We start from the raw sequence: 16,382 nt of genomic DNA on the forward strand, positions 1-16,382 counted from the left end.
CATGCAAACTGTTTTCACGTCTTCACTAATTGCTTTTTTTTTGTGAGGACATGATTTTGTAATTACTTCTCTGGAAACTCTGACTGAAGAAAACACTGCAGCAGTGTTTGTATCTGCTCTGTGTCCCAACTACATCTCCCAAGACATTTTTATAAACAAGGCACACCAGTGCATCTATGAGACAGCTCATATTCAGCACCTTCCCTTTGCCTCTTTTCCTTTTTAATTTCCTCCTCACGTGACCATATTGGCACGTTTGATGCTGTTTCCCACAAGGATGTTATCAGCGGGCTATCTGTGCTGCTCCACAGACTGGCGACTTGCCTATCAGCTTTACGGCACAGCCAGCCCCCCCTGTTGTCACCAGTTCACTATGTCCCTGGGCTTCGACAAATCCAGAAGGACACAGGCCTTTTATAAATGTTTATGTGTGTGTGTTTCCACAGGTCTCAGAGACACTGGATGTTCTTATCTGACTCTTCAGGGTGCTTCAGATAAATTTTCACTCCTCTCACAGGGATGGGGGAGGGGGGGTAGAGAGAGGAATGTATGGATGTAGGGTTTCTTTTAGTGGATTGAGTCTAGATTTAGTACAGTTCATGGTGACAAAGAAGTTAGACAAGCAGCACCTGCTTAAATCCACTGTCCTACACCTTGTAAAATGGTAATGCATTCTATAAATAAGAAGAACAAATCCCAAGGCCATGACTCGAGAGTCCCTGTGATGAAGACAACCTTTTTGATTAACCGACCATTAAGGAATGAGCCAGTGTGAATTTGTCCTTCCTAGCCTGTTTCCTCTCTCTCTTCTTCCTTCCTGTAGTTACTTTATTCCCTCAGTTGTTCAGAGGCATCGGTATTACCAACCTGATGGTTTGAATTCCAAATTTAATATAAATGTATATGAAATATGATAAAATTGTGCCCTTTTAATGATTGTCCATTGTAGCAGCTGCAGGGGAGCCATTAATTGTTTTATATAAAAAATACCAGGATTATTGGTAAGCCCTGGCTTTCATGGACGAAGTAATTAAATCAAAATGATTGTCACTGTCGATGTACACAAGCAGCACTTGGCTGCTGTGGATATTCACAGCAATGACATTAACCACATCCCCCATAGGCCCATCTAAAAGCTGTCAAATGCTCAGGCGGCCGAGTAAAGTGCCTGTCATTCGTCACCCCTTCATCATTTAATGTTCAATTATGTCAAAACAGCCTTTAGGTCATACTCACTGAGAATTGATGGCAGCTCTGTGTGGCAAGTGGAGCTTTCAGGCTGCATTACAGCACAATCAGTATGGTTCAACAGCCCCAGCCCTCCGCACCACTAAATAAACCACAGCCAAGCTCACTCTCAGGGCACCCACATTGCTTCGAATTCAATAGTTCCAGCGGGGGCACTGGGGCGAGCATTCAGAGCCTTCTTTCTGAGCAGCAACCAAGTTATGAAGTTATCCTCCGCCGCAGCAGAGATAATTGATGTTCTTCGGCACGGTCACAGGGGATTGGCTTGACTGTTTGTGATGGGGAGAGTGTCTGTGCTGTTTAATTTGCTCATTCCAGAGCCCCCAGACTGCAATTTTACCATAATGAATCACTAATGTTCATTCTCACTGTCATTGCCTATTCAGGAAAATGTTCCACACTCTTCAAAGGCTGTTATTTTTTTTGTTTGTTTTGTCCTCATGACTGAGACGTTTTCTACTCACTTGGTTGAAATGAATACCTGATTTCTAAGGTTGTTTACTCAGTGTGTGTGTGTGTGTGAGTGTGTGTGTGTGTTTGTGTGTGTGCGCGCACGCGCACGCGTTTGTGTTTTCAAGGAGCCCTAAACTGAAAATATTTCCACTTGCGGTGTTGATTATGAGAAAAAGATGTGAACTCATACTCCCTCAATCATCCACATTCTTAGATCAATTTTTTTCCTGCCACACACACACACACACACACACACACACACACTTGTCATTTCTGTTTGTTCATAGCTGTTTGAAATAGTTACCATTAGACGAAAATACAAGCAACCGTCACTGCCACTGAGACCAAATGCAAGTGTAACTGCATTAAGGATACGTAAAAACCTTCAAGAAGGTAAACAGAAGTAAATCCCAACTCATCACTCACGTCGTTCACGTAGTCTGTTGTTGCCTTGCGAGCCTGAAATAGCTGCCGCCTTTATCTCCCCATGGTAAGACTCGGCTTTTCAGACTTGACTCCCAATGATGCTGTTTAAGGTCAAAGGGTGGAGAAAGAAGCTTATGATCCTCTGTGCCCTCTGCCAGGGCTCTGAGGGTCTTTAGCTTGGCTAGCACAAGGGTCAGTAGAGGTTAGCTTGTCAAACTGACTCCTGGTTTCAGGGTTTATGCTGTCTGCTTGAAGCTACTCCTTACACCACGCAGCTTAACCTCGTGTCTGTCTAGAGGACCTGACCCAATCACCTCTGCGTAGACTGTGTCCATGCTCAGAAATCTACTCTATGTACATGTCACTAAGAAACTAATCTTCCTTGGCTGCGGCCAAAAACTTTCAGTTTCTTTAGTTTTATTGTTGTCCTTTTTAAAATGTAGATTATGAGAAAATCCCATCACAAGTTATCAATGCATGAAATGAGGTCTTCACGTGACGTCAAAAAGGTACTATTCAGTTTACTTTACAATGATGTGAAGAACAAGTCACTAAACAAGTCATTAATCTTCTTTCAATTGTCTAAATGATTAATGAATGAATCATTTCAATTAGCAAAATAATTTGGACCTAAACTATGATGTTCCTTTTTTTAATGAAACCACAGGCATGTTTATAAAGATGGCTCACCATGACGACTTTAACCTAGAGACTGATGACTTCCACAAACGCTTTTTAAATGGTGAAGTAACACTAACTTCCCATAAATCTGCCTCCTGTCTCCACCTACTAAACCTCTCTCTCTTTACCTCCCTCTTTGCCTATCTACCTCTTTCTTTCTCTCACTCTCATACCGTCTCTTAAGCGCCATGGCAACCTTCTCCGAGGGATTGGTTGCCAGGAGACAGGATTCGCTCCCCATTGTATGCCGACAAAGGTGGAGGGGGCGGGTGGTGGGGTTACAATCAGCACGACCGGAGAGAATTGGAGGCCTAGGGGACTGGCACTCCACAATCATGGGTGTGTTAGAGAAGAGGAGGACAGGCAGGGAGGGACAGAGAGGTGGTAGTGGGTGGGTGGGTGGGGGGGGGGGTAGAGTGTGTGGGTGAGTGAGCGAATGGCAGTGGGGGTATGGGGTGGAGCACGCTGACACCCTAAATTCCTCCTGTTCATTCCCGGTCTCCCAGTAACCATGCTGGGATGTGCTGTGTCAGACAGTGTAGTGGAGACTGGAGGGACTGAGACGCTCATAGAGACACAGGCAGCCATGAATAGTTATTAAGACAGACTTTTTAATTAGCCAGCGTGCCTCCCCCACTGCTCAGCTCACCTACCACGCGGACACACATACACACACAGGAGGAGACATATTTTTACTACAACAGCAAACACCGAGCTCAAGGAAATAGTTTAATAGTGTGTGTGTGTGTTGTGTACATGCATGACTGAATTTACCAGCAGCCTATTTATCATAGTTGTTTCTTTTTCCATGGAATGTAATAATGGCTTCTCTTATCAGCCGATTGTATTACCTTCGAGGAAGAAGGCCAGTTTACTTTTGCCCCGGTGCAATTACTCTAAATAAAGACTGACGGTCACCTAGAGAAGTCAGTGATTATGTGGAGCACTTCCTCACCGTGGCAGACTTTGAGCTCAGTAAGATCATTTGTTCTCTGAGTCACGTGCTCCAAGGTTCACACACTGTATGGTTGTTGATAGCTGATAGTTACTGATTAACACTATGAGCTTCTTTTTTTGCAGTACACCAACAGGGTAGTTTGTGTTATGCCACTATGAGCAGCTTGTGGTAGAGGATGATTTTTCCAGCCAGTTATGTTGAAATCCTCTTATCTTACCTCAAAGTCTGAACCAAGGTTCATGTTTTTGTTACATTGTATACATTTGATCCAATTAGTTTTGGTTTCACATTGCAATTATGTGAGTGTGTTAAAGAACTTTACATGACATACCTACGCCCTGTTGTCATCACCTACGTAAGCTGCATATCTCAATACTTGACATTGATTGGTTTATAGACGGGCGTGCGCCTGATGTTGGCATGTTGTCAATCCAGCAGGTAGCCTTCTGTTGTCGTTTGAATTAATGGAGAACAATGAATGAACAGATTAATTTCGTTGCCACTATAACATATTATTATACTATATATACTACAGTTTCTTTATCTTCAGGTGGCATTGCCCATCCTCTCATATCCTCTCACTCATCCTCTCTGAAAAAACCTGGAAACTGTCAGCATTTTTGAGTTTTTTCCAGTTGACTTTTAATAATGTTGTCGGACCATATTTCAATTTAAAACTTGCTCTCCCCCTCTCCTCCTCTCCTCATGTCCTACCGCAGCTCATTTTTCCTTTTCTGGTTCTGATGGTAGCCTGCAGGAACTTCCTGTAATTGGTCAGAAAGTCCAAACCAACCAAAAAATGTTTTCATGGGTCAGTATGATCTGGACCGAGACCACCTCTTTTCATCGGAGGAACAACAAAAACAAGTTTCACACCTGTAAATTTGGTTCGGCTCAAACTGAGAAGTCTGAATGTCCGGACCAAACGAAGTAGGTGTGAAAGGGCCCTAAATTAGCATTTCCTGCTTAGTCTTGAACAGGGTCTGTTGTTTTTTAATTACATTAAAATTGCTTGATGGTTCCATGTGGATCAGTCTGTGTCCGTTTTCACTTCCAGCTCTTCATTATTTCTTTGCTAATTGTTGGGAGTGTCAGTGCCAGCTATTGATTTGACTGGGCTTACCTGACCACATTATCATTTCCCTTCTTCCTTCTTCCAGCCCCCATTCAACTGACTTTTTATTAGAATGAGTGAAGTGATTTTTTTTTTTTTTTACTGAACTTGTATCTCTATTATAGTGATTTGCATTTAATGGAAAAAGTGACCATCTAGGTGCTTGTACGTGAAGCGTTGAAAGTATTACATGTTTTTTCACAAATGCCTTTATTTCTAAGAATTACAATCACATACTTTGGCATTTACCTCATTGACATCACTGAAATATTGTGTTAATGGTTGTATGTTTTGACTCTTAGCATTGACCGCCTGCCTCTGCCTTGCTGTAGTCGCAGTTTTACTCTGATTTATAAGAAACTACTCAAATTATACTCATTTGCATTTACTGCAGTTCCTCTACTGGACTTAATGCTTGCTGTAGCTGGATTAAACAGGTTTATACATTCCTGTGTGTTTATTGAATGTGGAGTCAACCTTACATTACACTCACAGTGTCTGTATTCCCTCTTCTCTGGCACCTCTGCCGCTTGATCCACCAGCCAGAAAGGTTTTTACCAAACAAATCTAACATGATATCCTGAAATGGCAGATCGTCCCATTTGTGTGCTGTGAATGGCAGAGGCCTCTGACTGAACTGTAATTTAAACAAATGCTGCCTAAGGCCTCAGTGGTCCGTCATTGATTTAACAGGTGCATCAGACAGTGTCCTTTATTACCCTTCAGATAAACCAGTCACTCTGATAAACTGCTCCAGCTGAATACTTTCTTTTTTCTCGCGCATTGCAGTTCTCTCCCCTTTCTAAGCAACTTTGAAGAATGCCCCGGCCTCTTTAAGTGCTTGATGAATTGACACAGCTTTCCGTCATGCAGATGCCAAGCTGTGTATCCGTTTTGACAGTGATAGACACGTATCTCGGTTTTCTCTATATTGCCCCCCTGTTTCTCTTGCCTCAGCTGAAGGCGATGGATCGTTCCCATCAAGGGCGTCTGTCAAAATCTGTGGGCTGAAACGACCAGCTGGAGCACAAGCATCTGGGGGAATAAAACTATACTTGTGCTTTGCAACCATATCAAATGCTTACAGGCTCTATGCTTCAACAACAGAGGGTGTGACTGAGACTGTCATGCTCTATTTGTGTGTAAAGCCTCTATGGTGTATTTTCATTCAGTTGTCTAGCACGGCCCAGAAGGGAAGTGAGGTTCTGAGGCTGAAACAGAGCCGATGGACATGAGATGAAGCAGTGACCTCAGCCTGTAGCTAACACCCTCCACATCCTGAGGAGGCCAATATCTAGATACTTAGGTCACACAGTGTTTGACTCAATATCACAATCACTACAAAAGGAAATATTATGCTCTCAGAAGAGTATTTTCATTTTCACAGTTTAATTTGCATAGTTGATGTCCTGGCAGTCACCTTAGCCTTGTTCACACTACATAGATACATAGATTTTGAATGAGAAGCAGTACAAGCAACATAGCATTGAGTGCTGCTCTGCTGAGTGCACTCTTCATGTCTGCCTGCTGCCATGCTGTCAAATTAATAAAACAGAGGTAGCGGTCAGGTGGGTTGGCAAACAGAAGGGGATGCTAGCTTGTGTGGCTCATAGAGTTTAAAATGTATAGCTGCAGTACAAACCCTCTGCACTGCATTATAATATACATAATGCAGTCTGAACACTAGTTTATATCCCTTTCTGTTTGTGTGGATGCATGCAAGCTCATTTGTTTGTGTTTTTATGGCAAACCTTGTAATCAAAAAGGAAACCTTTCCAGAAAGAGAAAAGATGTTTTTTCCTGTTAACAAGTGTTTACAGTAGCAAGGGTGCAATTATCTTTACACGTTAGAGTCAGCTCAATCTGTCAGTTAGTGTAAAAGCAGCTAAATAGGATGCAGATGTGGCTTAGTAAAGATGCTCTGTTTTTTTATGTTAAATGCACACACAAGGATGGAATGAAAAAGTTTTTGTTTTTTTTTTTATCTGCAAAAGATTTAAGTTACATATGTTTGGTGTCATTTGTTTGACTTGATAAGTGTTTGTGAAACATTTACAGTGTTCTTTAGCAGGGACATATTGTGGTGATTTCACATTTTTATAATTTATTTATATAATTTTTTTTAAAGCTGTCCCCCCTCCCACCCCCACCCCCCCCGCCCGCTGACTGGAAGGTGGCAGGCTGTCAGAAGGATTTTAATGTGTTGAGGCAGCATGTGACAACTCCATTCTCTATGGACTGTGTTCCTTGCCGGGATTTAAATCTCTTATTGAATGGAGAATCTTAGCCCAGTTGATGTCACCAGGAAATTATGTTTATTCGTTCTAAGAATAAATGCCTAAGAGTCTGCTCCAGTTTGGTGATGGGCTACAGTTTCCATTTATTATTATCACCATTCCTTCAGCTAAGCTATGTTCTGCTCCATTAGTCTTTTTTTTTTGTTTGTTTTTCACTGTGTGATTTACATTATGCATATTTTAAGAGGTACTTTGCCTCCCAGACACGATGTAGCCATATTTATTTTATGAGTGAAACATGCCCTGAACAAATAGCATTTGACAGCTGACTGATTTTTTTTTTCTGTGTAAGATAAGGCACTACAAACTATTTTCATCAACTTTTTCTGCATTAAAAAGTAATGCATACAATGATACAATTATATGCAAGCAACAAAATTTTCAATCACCAAAACCTTCATGAATGTGTGGTCAGTCATTTTGCACAGTGCTCAAAATCATCTTCATGATTCACCTAAAGCAAAAAAACTCAATTACTAATCACAAAGATTCTTTCAGATAGAACTTTTCTTGTTTTTAGTATGATGGATGTTGCACTGTTGACATTAATTTCCTGTCCTCCTTGTGTCTCTCTGTCCAGGTTTGGCCTCTGGTTTGGAGATTACATCTACAGGGCCGACTTCCATAGAGAAGGCCAGCGGTCAGAGTGTGAAGCTGGATTGCCAGTTCAGTCTGGGCCCTGAAGATTCTGGGCCACTGGATATTGAATGGAGCCTGCTGTCCTCCGACAACCAGCAAGAGGACAAAGTGGTATGTGTAGATATTCCCCACAAACCTTGAAAATAACAGTTTTATTTCAAAGATAGCATATGAAAGTGCTTTTGGAAGTTTTGTTTAGCGCAGTCATTTGATCTATGTTCAGAGAAGAGCTTTGTTCCTGCATTTTGGTGGGTAGATAATAGGAACTTGTCTGATCTTCTGTATGTGGCTTTTACACAAGCCTCAACAATACATCAAAAACACAAATCAGTGTTTAATTTTTAGATTATAAAAGTCCCTCATTTGGCTATAGTGTGTGTGGTTCAACACTAACCTGTTATGCTGTGGTGGAGTCTCAGTGTTGAGGTGTGTTATGCAAGAGGTGAAATGTAATACATGTTTTATGGATGGTCTATTGTGCACTAGTTCTCTGCTGTTGCCTCACACACATACACACAAAGTGGGGGCGATGGGAGCTCTCTTTATCCCAGGCAGTGTCTTTCCGCTCTAGCATGGCCCTCAGCCATTGAAAAGGAAAACTACACGACTCTACAGGAACCCCACATACCCTCAGGGCTTTCACAGCCACAGAGACAAATCCTTGCTACAGATCGTTCCAGCGGTGTGATCCTCTCCTGTGGCTCACTACTCCCCCATCTCGCACCTGTCACAGAGCCTTCTCATCCTTCACTCTTTTTTTTTTTCCCCCCCTGTGTCCTGTGGCTTTACTTTTTGGTTTTTTGGTCTAATGTTAGAAACGGATCACAATCTTATCATTAGGTTCCGTCCTCCACCCAATTCACTCTCTCTCCACTGACCCAATCAGCGGTGCTTTCACCCAAGTAGAGCTCTCTACTCCTCCCTCTTTTCACTGCTTTCACTATTGTATGGTCTGTGCCATTGTGGAAGCACCGGTTGCCCTCATCTAGTTGTTTTTGACCTACTTTGTTTTGCTCTCAATTGTTAAGTGGAGTCATGAAGAAAAAGGAGGTGGAGTTAAAAAGTCTCATTATTTAGTGTCATTATTGTTTATTCTTTAATTTCCTCTACATATCAAAGTACTGTTTAACAGTATACTCATACTAGAAACGTATAACAATACCTTGCTGTAAAAAATGGTACTATACCCCATATTATTAGTACCGGTACTTTAAGAATGACAGTGTTTTAATAAGAGCCGGTGCAACAGCGGGGCAGCAGTGTGTGTGTGTGCAGCGCTCTGCTTCCACTCCCTGCAGGCATAGTGGGCGTGCCAACCGTTTTTTGTGTTTTTTTTTCCTCTCATATGTAAGCTACAGCTTTCATGATGACAGAAGGAGAGGCATGGCTGCAAGCACAAGTGCTCTTGCCGACCAGCTTGTTGACAAAGCAGACGCATGGAGTGAAATATGGCATTATTTTGCTTCCATAGTTGACAGTCAGGGCAAGCCCACAGACACCACAAAGCCCATCTGGAAAAGATGTTTCAAACCTACACAGACCAAGGGAGCCGACACCTCCAACTTGGCAAAGCATCTCACGGACAGACATGCCGACCTGTTCAAAGGATTCAAAGAGTGACAGATAGATTATATACCTGCATGCCCTAGAATAGAAGTCAAACAAGTGTGATTTATTTTGTGACAAGCAAACTGCTTTTCACCATTTGAGTGTGACAAGGCAATTAAGGGCAATGATACCTGTTTAATTTGGCTTTAGCTTTTTAGCTAACATACCAATGTGGCAAACATCTCTATATGCAAACACAATGTTCATACTGATAATGTTAACTTTACCATAACTTGCAAGTTGCTAAACATCAGGCGTTCACAAGTATGCAGATCAACAACACCAGTTATAAATGAATTTATACTCAAGCCATACTGGTAATGGTAATCATAGCATGTAGGCCTACATTTTTGTCAATAATTATTGCTGTCACTAGAAAATGCACTCAGTAGAGTGCAGAGATGTTATTGAGTCATGACGCTTTTTAATAAGTGATATCTGGTTCTAAATATAAAGTTAACTATTGAAGAAATCACACAAACTCAAGTATAGGGGACATCAGATTACTGCATACCATGTAAAAGCTGATCTAATTATTTACAATAATCCAATTAATGTTATAAATCTACTAATTTATTGTCAAAAACACACCTACTTGTATGAAAAAACAAACAAGAAAACAGCACATAAACTACAGTTTCATGGAGCATGAAAATAATAAACATAAATGACATTAACTTTAAGTCTGGCACTTCATGGTGTTGAAGCTCAAACCCAGGATTCTAAGGGGGGGGCGGGGCTGTAGTTGAGCAAAAACTCAGAAGAGACTCAGCAGCCAGACATTTCTCCGCTCTCTGTTTAAGAGCGGCTGAGACTGACACTAAAATGAGAATAGCTGGTTCACCTTAGGTGAGCCTGGTCAGATTAGGGCTGGGCGATATGACCAAAATCTCATATCCCGATATATGTCATATCCCAATAATGATACCTATCCCGATGTAGCACATTTTAATTCAATGAATAAATAGTTGGTCTGTCCCCTCCGTCTCCCCCCGCCGGCATAAAGCCGCCTCTGTGTTCTTTTACATAGCATGCAGGTGTTCCAGATTGTGAGGTGTGACTGAGATCAGACTGATCAGAGCTGTAAACTCTGCCATGAGAGAGGACAAAGACGTTACCAGGACGAGAGGAGGACATTTCTCTTCGTTTGATAACATTAAAAGTTAAGTTAGACTTTTCTGTCGGCTTCCTGACTTTAAAAAAGACGAGAGAAAAAGAGAGTGGTCAAGTGAGCTAGAGAGTGAATGAAGAGAGGGAGCGCTGGTAGTGAGAAAGCCAGTGAATCAGATCAATAAAACGTTATTTTCTGATTGTTTCACAGCAGTTACGTTCTAAAGCACAAACATGCCCACACCCCCACACACCTCCTCTCAACACTGCGGATGTACGCTGCACCGCCCGGTTTGGTCTGAGTACGGGTTAAGGGGTTATAGAGAGCAGAGGAGAGTAGTGCGACCAGAAATGACAGTAAAACGCAGCAGAGACTCTCACACTTAGCTGAAATTAAAAGAGTGCACATAAATTTGGTACATAACATAAATAAAGACAGTCTCTACTGCGTTTTGCTGTCGTTTATAGTCACCGTCTCGCTGCTTCTTTGCTCTTTCTCAGCGCTGTGGGACTGAGCTCAGCGGTGGAGAGCCGACAACTAAACTCGTTATGTTACTGTAAGTGCAATAAAAGCTTTGCCACTAAAAAGCCAAGAAGAGTCATTTATCAATGTCATCCGCGCAAAAGATGGACAGACTCCAAATGACGAAAAATATTGCCGCAAAGAGTGTGATTTGTGTCACAACGATATAAATGATAGAGTATAACATGAAACGTTTTTCTCTCATCACACGATATATTTATCATCATATCGCACAGCCCTAGGTCAGGTTAGACTAACCCATTGTCACTTCGGGGCTAAACCCCTTCACTTTCCCAGCAGTTGGGGAAACAATAGACAAGACTTCTCTTTGTGTCGAGAAGCTACAGCATTTATTAAATGACACACTGTAGCCTATACTGTACATTTACTGCCAGATTGACAACTTCCTGCTAACCCTTTCATCTGCTCTGCTCACATTCACCGTCACTTTTCTGCAGCTCGCTTTTCATCTGGTATTCTGAACGCATCTGCAGAAATGTATAAAATGTTCCAAAATTGCATCTGGTTCCTCAGTTTATTTTCTATATAATACGCTAAAGCCCGTCTGCACACCCTTTAATGTTGGCAAACTTTTACTGGAATTTACACTGGCCAGACATCTCTTTCTGAACACATTTCTTCTCCTTGACCTATCAGATTTTACTCGCTACATACACACGCCCACACTGGTATAGCCTTTAACCAATATGAAGTCATGCACAGACTAAATTCTGTGTAATTAGCAGCATTTTAATTCCAAAGGCCTGCTTAATATATGTGACAGTGTTCGATAGGATTAGGCCGATCTGCTCGGACCAAGGCTACCAGGTCAGGCAAGGAAATGAGAACGAAGGCTAAACTTTATAGCCAGAGGCTCCCAGATGATTGTGAATTAAAGATGATGGTGAACCTTTGCTCACATGGCTTCAGATGAGCAAATCCAGTCTGACCTGCTCTTAAAGAAGCAGCTACTATGAGATGCAGCTTTAAAGTGGGAAACTGACCACAGGATCAGCCCACAAGGTCAAATACTTCACAACTCAGAACCCTGTTTTTGCAATCAGGGGGATGTGTTGCGTGGTGTGTCTGGAACGTGCAAGTAAGCCTTACTTTAAGAATTTTCATATTTTATGAACCATATATTCCAAATGAATCATCTTTGCATTGATGCAATCAGATGTAATTTCACAACATTATCTATTCAGTCCAGTATCTAGTGGGGAATGATGGCCCCATTCATCTGATATATCCCACATATCACCAGGGTCTTTTTGAGGGTGGTGAAGCATAGCTAATGCATGTTGCTTTGTTGGGCTTGAATGAGAGATGCCATGCGTGCCTACAGTAACAATCATTTGCATTTTGGCTCTCACTGTCAGCCTACAGATTAGCTGAAAGGAGGGTGTGCCCTGAGTATTTACCGCCACTGTGAGAACAACCAGGAAAACAATTATGAAACCAAATATGAATGGCGTCAATACCAGAGAGTGCCCAGAAAAATTAATTAAAAACACATTGCTTCATCCCATGTCATACAAACCGCCTCTTTTGTTTTTGAGCCTTTTGTTTACGGAAGTTATTGCAACAGGAATTTGTGTATGTTGGCAAAGTATCGGAGGATTTGGATGTAAGGCCATGACGCTGTTTAGTGAAAATTGTATTATTTGTCAGTGATGATCACACGCACTCATGGCCATGTTTTATTACATCCTTTCAGTCCTTAGTGTTGAAGGACGCCTCATTTATTTTCAAGTAGTTGTTCTGCTTTAACCTTGCACAGCAGTTTGCCGCAGAGCTGTTCCTGTGAAAGCATGTGGCAGCGGTACTCAGAGTCGTTCAAGTTTAAAGCTTCTATCTGATCTGCAGGTTGTTTAGAGTATACAGGTAGCACGGCTCTCTGCTTTGCCTCTCAAATGATCTGCGCCTCTTCCTCTTCCCTCCCTGAGCAACAGCATCACATGACAATGACCTCATCTTTACATGTGTCTGATGAAACTAAGCCTGGCCAATAGAGGTCTTTACCTCTGCAGCATGATCCGTCCACTGAGAATGCCCAGACCAGGTGGTGATTGTATCATTGAGTGTCCTACCTGTTATAAAACGCAACACACAGACAGTGGTGCTCTTCTGTCCTTTCCAGCCCCGCCAGCTTGTCTAGTCATTTGCCCTTTTCATTTTCATTCCCCGGGCTCTTTATGGGATTTTTTTTTTTTCATTGGATCATGATTCTCAAGGTTATTGTGCAGTACAGATTTTTTTTTTTTTTTTTTTTGCTAGAGGTGTGCATGTGTGTAAGCACTTCCATCTGTGCGCCTGTGAAGTGTTTGAGCCCAAGTGAGAGTTCTTGTCTGGCTGAGCTCGGGGCAATTTAATTTCCTCTCCTCTGTGGTCTCATCTCGCATATCACTGTTATTACTACTGATGTTCTGATCCCCAGTGAAGTTGGAAGGATAGGTTTCCCTCCCCTGAGAACCAGGTGGAATTTTAACAGAATTACCTGTTTATAAGGCTAATATGTACAAGATGAGCACAGCCCCAGTGCGAGAATACCTTCATTGCTGCTCCAGAAACTAGTCTTCCAGTCAGAAACAAGAGCAGTGAGGCAAATTTGCTGTCGACACACTAAAAACCTCACTCAATTCGTATCCCTTTGTTTTGCTCCTCTCGTGCTTCCTTTGAGTGCTCTGCCTCCTCTGATGGGTTCATTATTCTTTCTCTCCTCCTGCCATGTTTAGTTTTTCCTTGTCTCCACCCAGGGGTATTGCTGTGCATATGCCTGGTGTTGATCGTGGCACAGAAAAGCCTGTTGATGAGTGTCTCCAAGGAAATGTGGAAGAATATACCAGTGTCTGTGAAAGAGAATGAGAACTCTTTTCATTGTTGTTTGCTTTTCTTTTGCCCTCCTTGTTCTTTTACTCGTGTTTTTATTTTTTCCCCTCCTCCATAAGCCCCGCTACAAGCTACGAGGCTTGTTGTTGGCTCCACCTGGGCTTCATTTCTAGGCATTTCCTTGCTGCTTTCATGACCTAGACAGTGTGTGTGTGTGTGTGTGTGTGTGTGTGTGTGTGTCTAGGGTGGGGAGGTGGTTTGGACAGAATTGGGGGGCTACTGGTCTTTGTTGACACAGCAGGTGTTGATTTGGCTCCACAGTGGTCGCTTTGTTTGTTCCACCTTAATTCTTCTTAACCACAAAAAGGGCAAAGCAGCACAAGCTGGCAGGCTGAAGGGCATTGCAGAGATAAAAGGGAGGGTACTTTTTCTCTTCCATATATTTTGGTTGGTTCAGTGAGCAAGGCCTTAGCTTTCAGACAGCACACAACTGTCATTTCAAGGTTTTATTTGTTTTCTCGAAGGACTTTTTATAAAGGGATAAGTCAGATACAGCACATCATTCTAAGTTTAACTTCCTAACTCAAACTCTCCTTTCCATTACCAGGTGATCCTGTACTCAGGTGACAGGGCCTATGAAGACTACTACCCCCCCATGAGGGGTCGAGTCCATTTCAACTCAGCCGACCCCAAGAACGGCGACGCCTCCATCAACCTGACGGGGCTGAAATCGTCGGACTCGGGCACCTACCAGTGTAAGGTGAAGAAGGCTCCTGGTATCCGCAGCAGGAAGATGCTGCTGATTGTCATGGGTGAGTGGAACGGTCGCTACAGAAAGACAAACCACTGAACGCACTTTGGTGTTAGGCTAGCAGTCTTCTTTTTTTTTCTCTCTCATAGGGTAAATTCACTCTCACTACACAGCGGAAATGCACCAAATCACACGCCCTTTGCCCTCCTTGGCTGTTTTGATGTAATCCCTTCTAAAATCGAGTGCATAACCTTCCCAGAGGCTGTGGAGCATTGCCCCCTTTGTGATACAATGCTGTATTCACCCGAGATGCTCTGTGGTTGTCTAAAATGATAATCCTCATTTGTTTTGTTTTTTTTACACTAAATATTGCGGCCTTGATTTATTATTTATCACAAGTATTAGTTTTGATGAACAAAATTATTTTTTTGTGTCTTGCAGTTTATCAAATGTTTTAAATTACAACACTCATTTTAAATTAACTGATTTGATGCTGCTGGTATGCAAATATTAGACATTTTTATATAATATTTCCCTATAATAATATGATTACTAGGGCTACAACCAACGATTGTTTGCATTATCAATTAATATGTTGATTATTTTCTCAATTAATCAATTGAATCTATGGAATTTCAGAAAGCTGTAAAAATTGTTGATCACTGTTTCCCAAAGCCCAAAATGATTTCCTCAAATGTATTTGTCCCAACCCAAAGATATTGACTTTACTATCTCATACAGGACTAAAGAAACCAGAAAATATTTATTCATATATATAATGTTCATTTGAGAGGCTTTGAGAGGAAAGAATTTTGTCTTTTTTTTTTCTCAAAAAAAGAAGAAGTTGGCAATTAATAATCTGTCGGTTGTCTAATTGATTGATCAACTAATTGTTAAGCTCTAATAATTACATTTATTGACTTTGAAACCTTAATCAACACCTTAGATAGTGCAGGCAAAGCTAATCAAACAAATAATCTGTAATATTACAATGATATCTTGTCTTTTGAAAAATGTGGACAAACAGTAGAAATGCAGTCTATGCACTCAGCTGGCTTTTTATTGTAGAGGGTGAGATGGGTGACACATCAGAGTTGTATAAGTCAGATGATTCCCTCCCTAGGCAAACACACACACTCAGGCACAGTGGCCTTGCTGGTCATTCAACTGACTAAATGATGTCGAAAGTGAATTGCCTCCCGAAACCTGCCTGGTATTTGCATATGGGAAAAACAAGTCACATGCGCTGCGCCGCACTAGCCTGTGTTGTGAGATAAGCTCTGTATTGTGCTGTTATCGCAGCCCTGTTATCAGAATAGTTTCACCCTTTCTATAGATGAAGCCAGCTTCAGAAAATGGCTGCTGTTCTTGTTGACATGATATCATGTGTACAAAAGTGACCGCACCGCACCAACTAGCTCAACCAGAAAGACGTGAGCTATTGGAAAACAAACAGGTTTCTTAGTAGTCATGTTGTTGCACCACTAAGCACTTCTCTCAGTTCTAATAAAGAGCTACAGTTGACCCAAGAACCATTGACAAAGCCCTTGGGGAGGTTATTAACACAAAAACTGATCTGACCAGAAATGGCATTTAAAAAATTAATCACCACTTATGTTATGGCTGATATATACAGAATGCGCATATATTCACTGTGACAGCTTCTCCTCCCTGCAGCAATTCCTCATTCCTCACCAGTAAAAGAGGTTAGCAAGCAGGCTAATGTTCCTGTTTGACAAACATTT

The 16,382-nt window shown here is 41.8% G+C and overlaps 1 protein-coding gene across 1 annotated transcript in view; it reads left to right on the forward strand.

Moving 5' to 3' along the window:
• cxadr (CXADR Ig-like cell adhesion molecule) overlaps nucleotides 1–16,382 on the forward strand; it is a 39,239-nt gene that overhangs the window by 14,000 nt on the left and 8,857 nt on the right. Inside the window, exons 2-3 of the mRNA XM_044369954.1 lie at nucleotides 7,758–7,927; nucleotides 14,494–14,698. Of these exons, the coding sequence (XP_044225889.1) occupies nucleotides 7,758–7,927; nucleotides 14,494–14,698 (375 nt within the window). The remainder of the gene's footprint in view (nucleotides 1–7,757; nucleotides 7,928–14,493; nucleotides 14,699–16,382) is intronic.

The sequence above is a fragment of the Thunnus albacares genome, chromosome 13 (assembly GCF_914725855.1).
Source record: "Thunnus albacares chromosome 13, fThuAlb1.1, whole genome shotgun sequence".
Taxonomy (NCBI): Eukaryota; Metazoa; Chordata; class Actinopteri; order Scombriformes; family Scombridae; genus Thunnus; species Thunnus albacares.